This window comes from Candida metapsilosis (genome assembly GCF_017655625.1).
Source record: "Candida metapsilosis strain BP57 chromosome Unknown scaffold1, whole genome shotgun sequence".
Lineage (NCBI taxonomy): Eukaryota > Fungi > Ascomycota > Pichiomycetes > Serinales > Debaryomycetaceae > Lodderomyces > Lodderomyces metapsilosis.
In genome coordinates this window covers 2992391-3006129 of record NW_027138159.1, presented here as the reverse complement: position 1 = coordinate 3006129, position 13739 = coordinate 2992391, and the positions used below count along the sequence as shown (strand labels likewise).

The 13739-nt window shown below is 36.4% G+C and overlaps 4 protein-coding genes across 4 annotated transcripts; 2 read left to right on the top strand and 2 right to left on the bottom strand. All coding sequences in view use genetic code 12, as the record gives it.

Annotated features, from left to right (window-relative positions):
* Positions 1 to 2242: 2242 nt before the first annotated feature.
* SFP1 (zinc-coordinating transcription factor) lies at positions 2243 to 3625 on the top strand (the record flags this gene model as incomplete). The annotated part of the gene is made up of 1 exon (XM_067690065.1): positions 2243 to 3625. The coding sequence occupies one exon, from the start codon at positions 2243 to 2245 to the stop codon at positions 3623 to 3625; it is 1383 nt and encodes a 460-aa protein (XP_067551352.1).
* Positions 3626 to 4378: 753 nt separating this feature from the next.
* I9W82_001330 (uncharacterized protein) lies at positions 4379 to 5377 on the top strand (the record flags this gene model as incomplete). Its single annotated transcript, XM_067690064.1, has 1 exon — positions 4379 to 5377. One exon carries the CDS (start codon positions 4379 to 4381, stop codon positions 5375 to 5377), a length of 999 nt encoding a protein of 332 aa, XP_067551351.1.
* Positions 5378 to 5583: 206 nt separating this feature from the next.
* I9W82_001329 (uncharacterized protein) lies at positions 5584 to 9786 on the bottom strand (the record flags this gene model as incomplete). The annotated part of the gene is made up of 1 exon (XM_067690062.1): positions 5584 to 9786. The coding sequence occupies one exon, from the start codon at positions 9784 to 9786 to the stop codon at positions 5584 to 5586; it is 4203 nt and encodes a 1400-aa protein (XP_067551350.1).
* Positions 9787 to 13091: 3305 nt separating this feature from the next.
* On the bottom strand, positions 13092 to 13655 carry I9W82_001328 (uncharacterized protein; the record flags this gene model as incomplete). Its single annotated transcript, XM_067690061.1, has 1 exon — positions 13092 to 13655. The coding sequence occupies one exon, from the start codon at positions 13653 to 13655 to the stop codon at positions 13092 to 13094; it is 564 nt and encodes a 187-aa protein (XP_067551349.1).
* Between the last annotated feature and the right edge of the window lie 84 nt (positions 13656 to 13739).

Here is a 13739-nt window from a genome sequence, read left to right as displayed (position 1 = left end):
TATTTTATCGCATAAATATTTGCACCCAAATTTTGCAAAATCCTTTTCTAATTGCACCTCCAATATTTGTGAGCTTTTAAATAACTCTCATAATTACAGAATGTCTATTAATGAAAAATGTACTCATATCACACGAACCATTGTTGGATGAGTTGATTCCAATACGTCTCAAGATCTTTACATTAATGATATATGGCCAATTCTTTATTACTTTCTGCAGAATCAAAGAGTTGGGAGAATGAAGTGGATCGCAAATGAGCTCCAACACAGCTTGAAAGATATCTTTTAAAGTAATTGATAAGCGACAGCTACTGTGCCTTATTTCGGAGAAACTGCTGACGTTTGACAACGCTAGCGCAGGACAAGAGATTTACACTCACGTAGCTGCATCTCAGGAGCGTCATCACATCAGGTGTTGAGATGATGTCTTGTGCACAAAGGTTGAAATATGATGAAACAATGTAAACGGCATTTATGAAACAAATTGAGTTTGGCACACACTAAATGTTTGTGTAACCTATGAAAGAGGTACACAAATGAAAACTAAGTCGTAAGACACTTCAAATGAAGTATGGGGGGGGGAATGAGAGCATCGCCACCTTAACGTAGTTCTATCGACAGTTGATTTGCCAAGAGTATCAGTTTGTCGTATCTGAAGACATCAAAAGGTACCACAATAGAGTCCATGCATGATTTGGACATTTGCATGAATCAGCTGTTTCAAGTTTGAGACATCTCCGTAGACCACAGGTACATACAACCAAGAAATCAATTTGTAACAAACTTCGCTAAAACTGCTGCTTCTAACAAAGTTTAGCAACCATTGCAAATAGCAACACACACCCCCATCCCCTATGTCTCTTTGTTTCATAGGATACTTCGGTTTGAATAGCAAAAAAGTTCTGGCGCCGATATGCATATGTATCCATTACACAAAGATATATTACACCTGTGTTGTTCACAAAAAGTCAAGCCACTATATGCAGAACATTTCCTCAGTCTCTCGACAATACAAGGGAACAAAAAAGAAAAAAAAGAAATTTTTCAGTAACATAAGCGGTATTACATATACTTAATAGTTGGGGGTTTGTTACTCAACCTCCGATGGACTTTCAAGTGCAAGAATAAGCGTAGGAAAATAAAAGCAATCGTTTCGGAATAATGAGCACAAAGGCGTAAAGTGTGTTGGTTGATATGTAGTTAATTATTCCAAGCGGATATAACCGGCGCCAGCTAAAAGTTGTTTTATTGCACGGAAATGTATATCGTTTAGTCCAAGAAAAACCAAACTTTCCAGGTGGGTTTTGTCTCACCAACAGGTGTTATTTTTAAACTATTTTGACCAACTAACTCTCTTAAGAGAGAATTATAATAAATCGACAAATGATTTTCTAGAATTTCCATAGTAATAATAATCAAAAAAGAGTCGTTAATCAGCTGGTTGTCTTGTATCCCTGAAGGTACCACAGTAGTCTGGATATATGTAAGGTAAAGTAGTTGCGCCATTTTTTTGAGGTATTTCTAGATTTTGTACATAGATGCACAGTTGACAGAGCTCAAAACATAAAACACTAGTGTAAGGTACTGCCGCCATTTTGCGTATATGCTTCCAATGCAACTCTAACCCAGATTTGCTACTTTGCTTAATGTATTTTGAGCTGATAAGTATTCCTCTTTTGGATGTTAGCTATATATACTCTTTGGCTACTCTGTATTTCACGAAGTTCTTGTTAGTTTTATATACGTTCATGATATTGAGATTGATATTGTATTATGTAACTGTCTCTTTGTTTAGTTTAGTTTTGTGTCTGAAAAATTCTAAATTAATTTTGTACCAAAGTACACTACCAAATCACATTACACTACACACTACACTACACACTAATTAAACCATATACCACCAAAATTACAAAGCCAAAATTTCAATTTAATACATATCAAGTAGATATACACACACACACAAGGGGTAAAGCTAGCAGCTAATCACAACTAAGCAAACACAACACTACAGACTTTGCATACCACTAGCTATAGACAGACAAACCAACACACGTACGATTTAAACTCCTTACGTACTGTTATCTCCCTATTTTATTTTTTTCAAAACGAATAGATTGCCACTGGAACATTTGACGTAATCATCACACTCAGGGGGTCTCTTTCTATCTACTATACCGCTAATTAATACAAAAAGATTAACTTCTACAGCAAATACGAAAAAAAATATCGTCAACTCAACACTATGTTCAATACAAAGATTTTTGACGGTGGCTCCAGCACAGGGTCTGCTACAGCAACAGCAGTGAATATTCCCCTAAATAACAATACATCAGATTCAGGTCCAGGTTCATCTTTTGCTCAACATCTGCAGCAGCAGCAGCAGCAGCAACAACAACAGCAGCCGCAACAACTGCAGCACAACATTGACCATCCTCAGCCGATAGATATCACATTTAACCATCGGCCATCTATCTTCAACAACTCCAGATTCAGAAGAGAATCAGTTGCTCATTCACAAGGTATGGGTGGTATTTCATGGGGCTCGGTTACTATAGGTTCTTGGTTGAAGGATGAAGTGATGTCGGTGAATATTGGTGCTGGTCTGAATAATTTTCTAAACCCGCATAGTACTCAACTCCACCACCAGCTTCAACAGCAGCAGCAGCAGCAGCCTCAACAAAATTTCCATCTGTCACATAACAATCACCAAAACTTGATCAATCCACGCAGAGGGTCCTTCCGTACAGCTTTCCATCCAAGCATGTCGCCGCAGCAACAAACATCGTATTTACCAGATTTGGAAGCTGATTATTGTAAAGACTACAACTGTTGCGGCGAGTTGTTACCGACATTGCATGATTTATTAAGACACTATGAAGAAGCTCACATACTGGGGTCTCCACCAGTCGACACTACCCAACATTTGCTAAATAATAGCCGCAACCGTAATAATTACAACAATATCCATAACGTAATGGAGACAGTTTCAACAACCGATGTTTTTCTCAATAACCATCATCACAATCAAGGAATCGATATAAGTAAAGGATACGATGGTGGCAATTATCAATTTAATAGCACTTCAGAATCACAACTACACCAAAGCCAGAACCAACAGCATCAACAAGCACACCAACAGCAACAACAATCACAAGAAGATGAACAAGAACTGAGCCTACAGCACAATCAGCAACAATCACAACAACTGCAATTTTCCAATGGTGGTAGCCAATTTACAAACCAACAATCTCCACTTAGTCCATCACAAGGAGAAGACACACCCATGCAAGCCGACGACGATGACATCTACATTGACGATCCAGCGCGTCATTTATACGTGATGGAAAATGAAGAAAACAAGCCATTTAAATGTCCAGTTATTGGTTGTGACAAGACCTACAAGAACCAAAATGGGTTGAAATATCATCGTGCTCATGGCCACCAGGGTCAAAGTCTACGTGAAAACCCCGATGGTACGATATCTATAATTGATCCTGATTCAAATAGCCCGTATTTGGATAATTCAGCATTGGAGAAGGATAAACCGTATCGTTGTGAAGTTTGTGGAAAGAGGTATAAGAATCTTAATGGGTTGAAGTATCATCGTGGTCATACTACGCATTAAAGGAGTATGGAGAAGATAGAGGGACGGAGGCAACTCAGACACTTTGTTATTATACTGCATACTTAGTTATCATTTTTTTTCCCTTTTTTGATGTTAATTTATGAGGAGTTTTTTTTCTTATTATTTTGTGGAGTTAGTTATCTTTATTGGGTTGTATTTTTACTGGGTAGAGAAAGAAGAGAGAAGAAGAAGAGAAGAAGAGAAGAGAAGAAAGGGGGAGGGTTTCAATTGGCATTTTCTTTATAGTATGTGTGTTTAAAACACAGCTATTCTATTCTTTCACCTTGGTTTCGTTTATTTATCTTTGTCTGTCATTAGTAGTAATTTATTGTTTTATGTTTTTGTTTGAATGTAATCAGCGTAGGTAGGCTGGGTTCTCCTTTGGGTCTAACTAGGAAAAGAAATACTACTCAGTAAGGGGTGGTGGTGCATGTCATTTGAGGCATAAGTTATTAAAAAGTAATGCTTGTTGATTTGAAGTTACACAGAGAATTTGCACATGAAAGGATACACAATTTAAGACCCCTTTTTCTTCCAAAACGGTCAATTTTAACCCGGAACTAATCTCAAACTTTAAGTAGCGAAAGAGGGTACATCATATTTCCCGTCATTCAGCTACACAATCAAAAAGTTACGCCTACACAAGATCAACAAAACGAGGAGAAAAATATCAACTTATTGATCATCTCCAGCCACCATCACAGAATAACAAACAAACCCAAGAACAGGCCTTACAACATCAACCACGACCCCATGGTAACGACAATAAAGCAGATCACAGCACACGGGCTCACCATCTCCCTAGCAGCAATTAGAACCTGGCTCTACTTGACAACAACAATCACATCATTCCTCACACTAGTACCTGTATCCTTAATTGCCTACCACGTCTACTACACCACATTAATCCCCGATACCAACTCGCCATCGATCCCATTAAACTTCATCTACACCAATATCGTCACTCCTGTCACCTCACTTCACTTTGGTCCCAGCTATTCGCCAAATGAACCCGTGTCATTATCGAACCCCATTGATCCTCAATCCATCACATCGGAAGAGAATCTCAATGGTGCTGTATCGACATTCACATTCGATAAGGACTCGCTCTACACATTCAAGCTCAACTTGGCCATGTACTGTAACCATCAATTTGCATATGATAAAAGCATACACACGGTATATTACAGCTTACAACTGGATATGAAACCTATCGAATTTAGTGAAGTTAATGATGAATGGAAATATGGCAGTAATGAACCAGTGTTCAAATCGGGGTCTTTCATATTGGACTGTGATCCAAATATAAGCTTTGGGGTAAGGAACAAGTACATCCCTCAAGCTTTAAGGAACTGGGTGCCGCCTTTGTTTATTGATTATCGCAAGTATCAAACTGTTGAAATTGATGCTTTTGACATCTATGGCTCAGGACTACTAGATAATGACCATTCCACGAAACTGAACAACGCTGTATCAACCTCCCCATCAACATTTAGTTTGATCTTGCAAAGTCCCCTGGACGATGATCCACTTCCAAAAATATTCACCATTGATACTAATTCCAGTTTCGCTCAATTCAGTCTCAGATTGACTGGGTTTAGATACTTTATGGCCAAGTATTTCTTTACGTTTTATTTCATTGGTAGTTTGGTTTTTTACTTGATTTGTTGTACAATTACATTCATAACTGGTTATGGAATCTTATTTATCAAAACTAGACAACCTAATGATATCAAAAGAGAACGGTTATGATATATATATATATATAGAGGATTAAAAGAATTGCTTAAAAGTTGTATAATCTTGTTTGAGTTGTAACTCTAACTTCTTTAAATTAAAAGCTGTAATTCTATAATATAAATAAAAAAAGTATACCGAGAGAATCAAAAACCGTAATAACCCCCCAAACCAGTTAAGCAAAAAAAACACCTTTAAACTATTTTCACTTCCTATGCAACTCAATTTGCATTCAACAACTTCATCTCATTACTCGAATCAACACTCAAAAAAGGAATGATTCGTTTAAAATAAATAAACTCATTGAAATCTTTACCTCGAACAGTAAACGATTTCACTCCTCCACCACCACCACCACCACTAGTACCACCATCTCCATTTACACCAGTACCTTCCACATCATCATCAATTCCAAAGACAGGAAACTCAACAGTTTGCGAACCCAATTTCTCTCCAGCTTCATTCGTGTCGTAGCCAGCACTCAGGTAAAATGCATCAGCTTCGATACGTTTACTCAAATACCTTTTAAACTCATCAATGGTGATATTCAACTCATTGAGTGATTTACCCAAGTTGATCATCGTTGCAAGGGACTCATCTTCAAACATGGTGGTGGTGCGTAACTTCTGCCTTACTTGGTGTGATGTAGTTGCTCTAGCAACCAACATGGGATCCAAGCGAGAAGATGTAGTGGACAAGCTTGAATTTGAATCATCACGATGATAATACTCTTCAAGGAAGATTCCATCCTCTTCTTCATTCATGTAAACCATCATGTTATCATACAAGTCAGTGTTGATGAATAGTGAAATGTATGGAAGTTGTGGATGATGAGGGAAATACAAAACTTTTGACTTGGACATGGTATTTGTTCCTGACGACGTAGATGAAGTGTTGGTTGTTGCTGTACTCCTAGATGACATTGATGGTAAATGACTATCTGAATTATAAAACATTTGTTGACGAATTAATGAATTTTTATGATTGATAACTTGAAACTTTTCATTGAGTGATTCATGACATACAATAATATCAAACTTGAAAATAGGGCGAGCAATTTCTGGTGGTAATCGTGACAATTCAGGTGGTTGAATATTATATGATTGTTGTAATTGTGACAGCTTCTTTTTTGTCAACAGTTTCCCTTGACTCGATTGTTGCAATCTCTGTTGAGCACCAAAACTTGCATCTTGTAAAGAACTATTAAGCTTGATAGTATCAAGCGAGTACAAGGACTCATTATCAGATCTTGTAGACGATGATTCAGTAACTGAAGTGGGCGTTGATCTAAATGACATAATGCTGGGTGAGGAAGACCTTGACTTGAACGAGTTTGTAGTGGATAATGAAGTAGACGATTCCGAATTTCTCACAATATCACCTCCTTTATTATTTCTATTGGCTAGGGCATCTTTCGGATCCGCAATCTTATCATCATCAACATCATCGTTGTCATCGTCATCATCCTCATTGCCATTACCATCATCGGAAACAATACGCAATAATCTTCCAATAGAACTAACCAACGAGTTCCCCTTTGAACCAATTGAGCTTGCAGTAGATGAGGTATTTTTCTTGCGGTCTTCTCCTGGGGTGCTTGGTCCACTCAAAGCTGGTGGAACAGTGGCACATGTATAAATAGCCTCATCGAAAATTTCAAATGCATGAGTTTTCCTCATTTCGGACGACTTTGATACTGACGTAGCAGCAGCAGCAGAAGCTACATACGCATCTGATTGTTGATTATCACAGTTAGCATTGCCAAGTGATAAGTAATCATCGCGTACACTTGCAGGCAATATGCCAAATTTCCGATTAACTAATGGATTATCGGGCTTGAAATTTAGGGAGAGCCTTTGATTCCAACCATCACTTGTTCCTTCACACTCTTTTCTCTTTTGTTCATTACACAACTTCATTGTGTACTTCTGCAACGCTTCAAATGATTGGTCCAATTTGAATTGTAAATTCCTCGTAACTTGTATCGATCCCGATGACTGAGAATTATTAATTCCAATGACTCTCCAAACCAAAAGCTTGATATAGTACGATCTCACAAGGGGATTCCAATGAACAAACATGTTACGAAACATGGTATCACTTATGAGATAGTTTGTGAAATTCGACTTGAATGAGTCTTCTAAATTGGTTATCCACTTGTAATTTTCATCATTCAAATCACCAATGGGAGCAAAATCCAGACGTTGAGGCTTGACAAAAGAACTCAAGGCATCGGGAATCATATCCCAGACATTGAAAAGAAATGCAAAATTCTTCAACAAACTTTGAATATGATCAGAATGATTAATCATCATGTAATTGCAACTCAACCAAAACTCCCATCTAATGAGATATTTTACCTCATTGGAGATGTTGTTTTCAATATGATTGATAAATTCATGAACAATTCCCAAAATCAATCCATTCTTGTTGAAATCATAAATCGTTACTTCCTTTGCAATTGAAATCAAACACAAATCAATAACCTTGACCAAACTAGCACTGATACAATCAATAGACTTGTTGTCAAGTGTAGCACAATAAATCACATCACGTACAGTTTTGAATATTTTGATGATTGAGTTATAATACATGTCACTTTGTTTGATGTTGATATTAAACTGTGGAGGAGGTGGAGGTGCCGGAGCTTTGAACCGTTGGCCATTGGCATTGAAATTGCTGTTAGGGGAAGCAGCGGCACCACCACTACTTGAAATCTCCTCTCTTTTGCGATTATCCATAGCTGGTGTAGGAGGGAGTGGAGCATTTTTGTTTACATTTATATTAGCATTGAAACTTGGTTTACCAGGACTAGTGATTCGACTAATGGCAACGTGGAAAATTTGATAGATATGACTCAAAATGACACTAAACCCAGGACACTTCAACAAGACCATTACATCTTCGTCGACAACCAATAGCAAGCTCTTTTGAACAATTTCAATATAATGACGTAGAAACGAATTGAATACACTTGAATCAGATCCACACCAACGTCGAACCCAATCACCATTGGGATTCTTAATTCCATCAACTGGATGCTTAGGTGGGGGCGTACAATTCATAAAACATTTCTGACTTTTATCCAGTAGATTGGTTAACCCTTTGAAATCAATCAAATGATGCAAGTGCCGAGGAAATACATTGTACAACTCTTGATAGGCTTGGCTACTAACAGGCAACATTTTGGTACAAGATTCCAAAGTCATTTGTTTCACATTGAGCAAAAACAACAAAGCATTGGAAACGTTGGGGATCTTGAAGAAACTAAATGCAAAAACTTTTCCAATAAAAGCAGCCATTGGACCAGACAAGGTTTTCAATGTGGTTAATTTATCAATGCAAAAATCCAAAGTTGTCGTGAGTAATGCTTGATAATCATTAGACTCATCGTAATAGACCCAATCGTCTCGTGAAATAATTCGCGAAATACATTCCAAATATGCATTGCGATCAGATGCAGGTATGCTTGCAAAATGAACTGGCTCAATACTAGATAACAATGAGCGAGAAAGTGAGGGTGTTGTAGATGATCCAGTTAAAGTAGAAGAAGTTCCCAGCAAGTTTGACGTGAATCGCAAATTGCCAATCAATGAATTCCACCATTTGAGTAATATAGCCAATACCACACAAGTTAAACTTTTATACACCTTGGAGTCTTTGGCAAAGAACTGATCCAACTGATTTGCATTTCTCAAGAATGGAATTAAAGATGTCCTTAGCAAGTTCCCCTTCATGATGGCTCCATTTATAGACTTGTTTGTATTGGAATTGTGATTATACTTTTTCGAGTTAAACTTGTTTAATGCTAGTTCCAACTTTTTGTACCGTTTTAGCAAAGCTTGTATAAGCTTGTCGTCGTTCTTCTTAGTGCTATTGCTATTGCTATTGCTGTTTTTAGATGCAGAGGTGGATATGGAGCTTGCACTTGGTATTGAGGAGTAAGATGATAGAGACACATGAGATGATCCTGACCTTGCAAGTCTATAGCTAGTTGAAGGTGGTGTTAGTGGAGGAGGTGGTTGTAATGCAGGGACTTTTGGAGACGCCTGTGTGGTCGGAGAAGGTTGTAAAGTTGAAGTTGAAGTATTTAATGAAGATGAGGATGATGAAGACGTTATTGTATCTTTCCGTCGAGGTACAGGTGATGATCTGAGTAGTTGTGAGGGCAGCAGCATTGCAACAGCAGCAGTAGCAGCTGGTTTTGGTGGAGGAGGAGGTGGAGGTGGTGGTGTTGTCGAGTTCAGTGAATTCAGTTGAGCAAAAAGGGAATTCGAGGAAAACTTTCTGCTTAGAAACTTCTTGGACTTTGATGTAGTCTTTGATGGAGTAGAATCTGCAGAAGAATCTTCATTTTCGTCATTTGTAACTGGTGAGTCGAACTCACTTCGAGAAAGTGATGATTTGGATAAGATGTTGGTCATGATGAAGGAGAGTAAAACTGGCTAAGATCAGAAGAAAAATGCCAATGACTCTTGATGGGAAAAAGCGAATGGGTTAAATCACACAACCAGAAAATAAACTCCGTAAATATTTGACAAGCAAAAGCGATTGAATCGGAGAAATCGATGAAAACTGATTGATGAAAGTGATGAAATTATTCGATGACCTTCGTAAACACACACACACACTCACAAGATGAAAGGGGGAGGGGAGGGGAAGCACACCGAAAAGGACAATGATGGTCTTGCTTTTCTTTTCTTTTCTTTTCTTTTCTTTTTTTTTTGAAAAACTTGCTATGCTGTTGTGTCCTTGAAGTTATGAAATTTCAAATTCAACCACTGATGTTTTGCGAATTCTGCTACTCCTGATTTTGACTAGCAAACGTTTTTTTTTTTTTTTGGAGTCAGTCCAATGTTGCAATTGCTTTGTTTTTTGTGAGTAGCAACGTGGTTGGGTTGTAAACGAGCAGAGGGTGTGTAGATGAGATCTTGTTGGCCTAGCTTTTCCTTGGTGAACAGGTGAAAGAGTTTCTTCTGGTGTTGCTACTTTTCGTGTCAGTTGATGTGTTGGTGTTGATTGTGTGCTATTTGTTGGGTAAATTTCAGATGGTGTTGATGTTTATGGTTAAGAGCTTCTCTTTCTGTTTCTGTTTCTCTTTCTCTCTGGTAGGCTAGTTGAGGATCAAGTGGTGTTACTGTCTTTTGCTGTTGTTTTTCTGGTTTTGTATATTTTATGAATTTTGTTGATGTGTGTTAATTTGGTTGTAAAAAAAACAAAAAAATGGTGTAGTTTATGCATACAGTGAATGAATATACATATTAATAGTTATATGTTGTATGTTCTACTGTATTGTATTTGTATATTGTATTGTGTTGTGTAATAGACGTTTTATTAATGAATGTATACTTAGTATACTACTTTTTTCTGTTCTGTTCTTTTTAATACAATAACAAGAAAATGTACTGCATATATAACTCATTTTTTTAAGCCTGTTTGCTTTCTAATTAATTACGTAATACATTTTTATTTTTACTTACAAAGAGAAAAATATATCAAAAAGACTCAACTCAAAAAAGGGGTATTTTTTTTTATTTATTACAGCTGTTCTCTTTACTATACTAATTGTCTGTTGTTACATACACTAGCAACTTGCCTTTGGTAAAAGTATTTGGGTTTTAAAGTGTACCTTTTTATTTATTTTTATTTTATTTTTTATTTTGTTAGTTTGAATATATATTTTAGCGTTTGATTTGTGTACAATTGCCTCGAACTTTTTGTAAAATTTCATTTACTAACTATTGTATTGTTATTGTTATTGTTACAGCACAAAACACCTTTTACAAAGAGATGATGATAATAGTATGAAAATGAAAATTCCACAATTACATAAACAAAACTACAATCTTTAGTACTCAAATATCTACTATATACAAACGAAGTTATTCAAGAAGAGAAGATCTCGGGTAAGAAAACTACTGTTGTATCATATGACAACTAACCTTGTACACCTTTTCTTGGTAAATGCGAATAAAAACTGGCAATTATTATGACATTCCTTTGCTATTTTTAGCACACAATGCATCCTTTCTTTCTATAGAGAGAGAAACTTGGCAATAATAAGCCATACAGCGTTGTATATCATACCATACCATCATTACATCAAACTATAAACAATTGAAGTAAAACAGTAAAAAGTCTATGACACGTGTGTGGCTAGTCACTTTCAATACATACTAGAAGGATTTCATCTCATCACCAAATCTTTTTTTCTTCAACTCCTTTTTCGTTAATCATAATTCATTACTTGTTTTATCGTGTTTCTCTGTTCCACTATAGATATATATATATTTGTTGATAATAATAAGAATAATAATAATAATAATAGAAAAGGGTGGCTTTTGATGTTTTTTTCTTCTTATATTACAATAACAAAATTATACACTTACATCATATTCTCTTCTCACAAACTTACCACCCTATCAGCAACAAGCTAAACACAATTCATCATTTGTATCAACTACACAAGAACCCTTGACCTGATAACTAAATAGCAAACTTAAAAAAAGAACATGCTATAAATAAACTATTTGTGACAGTTTTTCTCTCATCAAAACATTGTTTTTTATGAAGGTTATGAGCCCTGAACTTTAAATAAAAACAAACAAACAAACTAAATGTTGATTGCCGAGTTCAACATTCTCCACAAGTGGAATGTTTCAATATCGTCTGATCAACTTTTGAAATTGAAGTTTTCAACCAACGAAGCCCCATCACCGATTCTCGGATCTACAAGTGCATGATGATTCCAGCAACATTACTTCCCAAAAAAAGAAAAATAGCATGGTTTTTCTTATAAGCCATGCAAAAAGTATTTGTTAAAATATATACATGTATTTGTCTGGGGCTTTTTACTCCATCCATTCCTCCTCTCCAATTTAGGAAATCAATGTTCTCAATTTGGAAAACAGTGTGAAACAAAAGAAAAAAAAAGGAAACCACCATAACAATTTTTTTTTAGATTCTGTGTTTTCTCACATACACATTCGAATCTTTCTCGTATTCGTAATGTTTAAATGTTCTCTTTTTTTTTTTTTTTCATCGGAAGTATCGGAGATAAGGAAAAAAAAACTTAAAATAAAAATAAATTTTAATTTAAGACGCAACGCGCGCAACAATTCGCCACATTTTTTTTTTTGCATCCATAATTTGCATTGAAGTGACTTCCTGATTCGTTTCCTCAGTTGCCACCAACAGTCACCTCCTTGGAGTTTATGCAGAGGATTAATCCTTCCTCTGCTTTAAATTAACTCTCTTCTTCATACCCTATTTCTCAGTCTAATCACCTATAACTTTACACTCTTTAACCAGCGTTAATGACTTACATCTGCGTTGCTTTCTTCTCCATCCTCGGTATTTTAACCAAAGACCAATACACCTTGCAAGTGTCCATGGTTTCTCGGTAGAGTCACATAAAATCCCCTTTTCAATATAGTTAATTACCACAAATGCATCTTTCAACATCCACCTTCCAAACATAAATGAATGCAAGTCCTCCAGAAAAGTTCTTATCTATTTTAACTTGAGCATGACAATCACTCGCTCTAAATGATAACATTGATGCAACTTCCTCAAAAACTCAATTTCCCAAAGCTTAGATCAAGCTCGAGGAGTTTTGGCATTTTCAGAAGCAAAACTCCAAGATCCTTAAAGGTGGTGTAGGTTTTAAAATATTGCAAGGTAAAAATCGGCACATATTTTCCACATTTAAATAAAATCAGTGACTCATTCAATTGGAAAAATCAATAGGATCATTTGTGCTCACATCCTGTCCCAAATCACGTTTAATAAATTTCACAAAAAAACTCAACTTAAATGGGTCCCAACCATCTCGCGAATGTGTACCAGTATTATTGTCCTTCATCTTATTACATTCTTGAGCAGACATGTTTGGGTCCGGCTTTTTAATTGTTTTGAGAATCCAACGATATCTCCTTACTCTCAAACTTCTCTCCTGCTCGTGCCTACAATGGAACTTTTCCATTAGTTTTGCAGACGTATGAATTTTCAAACTACACTTCCGGCCCCTAATTGTAAAATCAAGACTCACTAAGTACGCAAATTGTTGTTCACAACCGGTCCAAACTCCTAAACTGCATGAAAGCTTACAGTATTCGTAAATCAAATGCTTGACTATGTCAAAGTCGAATATAACATACTTTTTGTAACATTTTGCCTCAACTTGAACTCCATCATTAATAAAAACTTTCCAACGAAACTTATCATTAACCTTGTCAAGACGTTCTTGAACTGTTTCTGGACAATCCCCGTACCTAGTGCACATTTTTTCCATTTGTTGTGATATATGGAAGCCTGTCACTCTCAGTAACACATGAGCGAAACTATATTGCCACCAGCAAAACGTGACCTACATAAA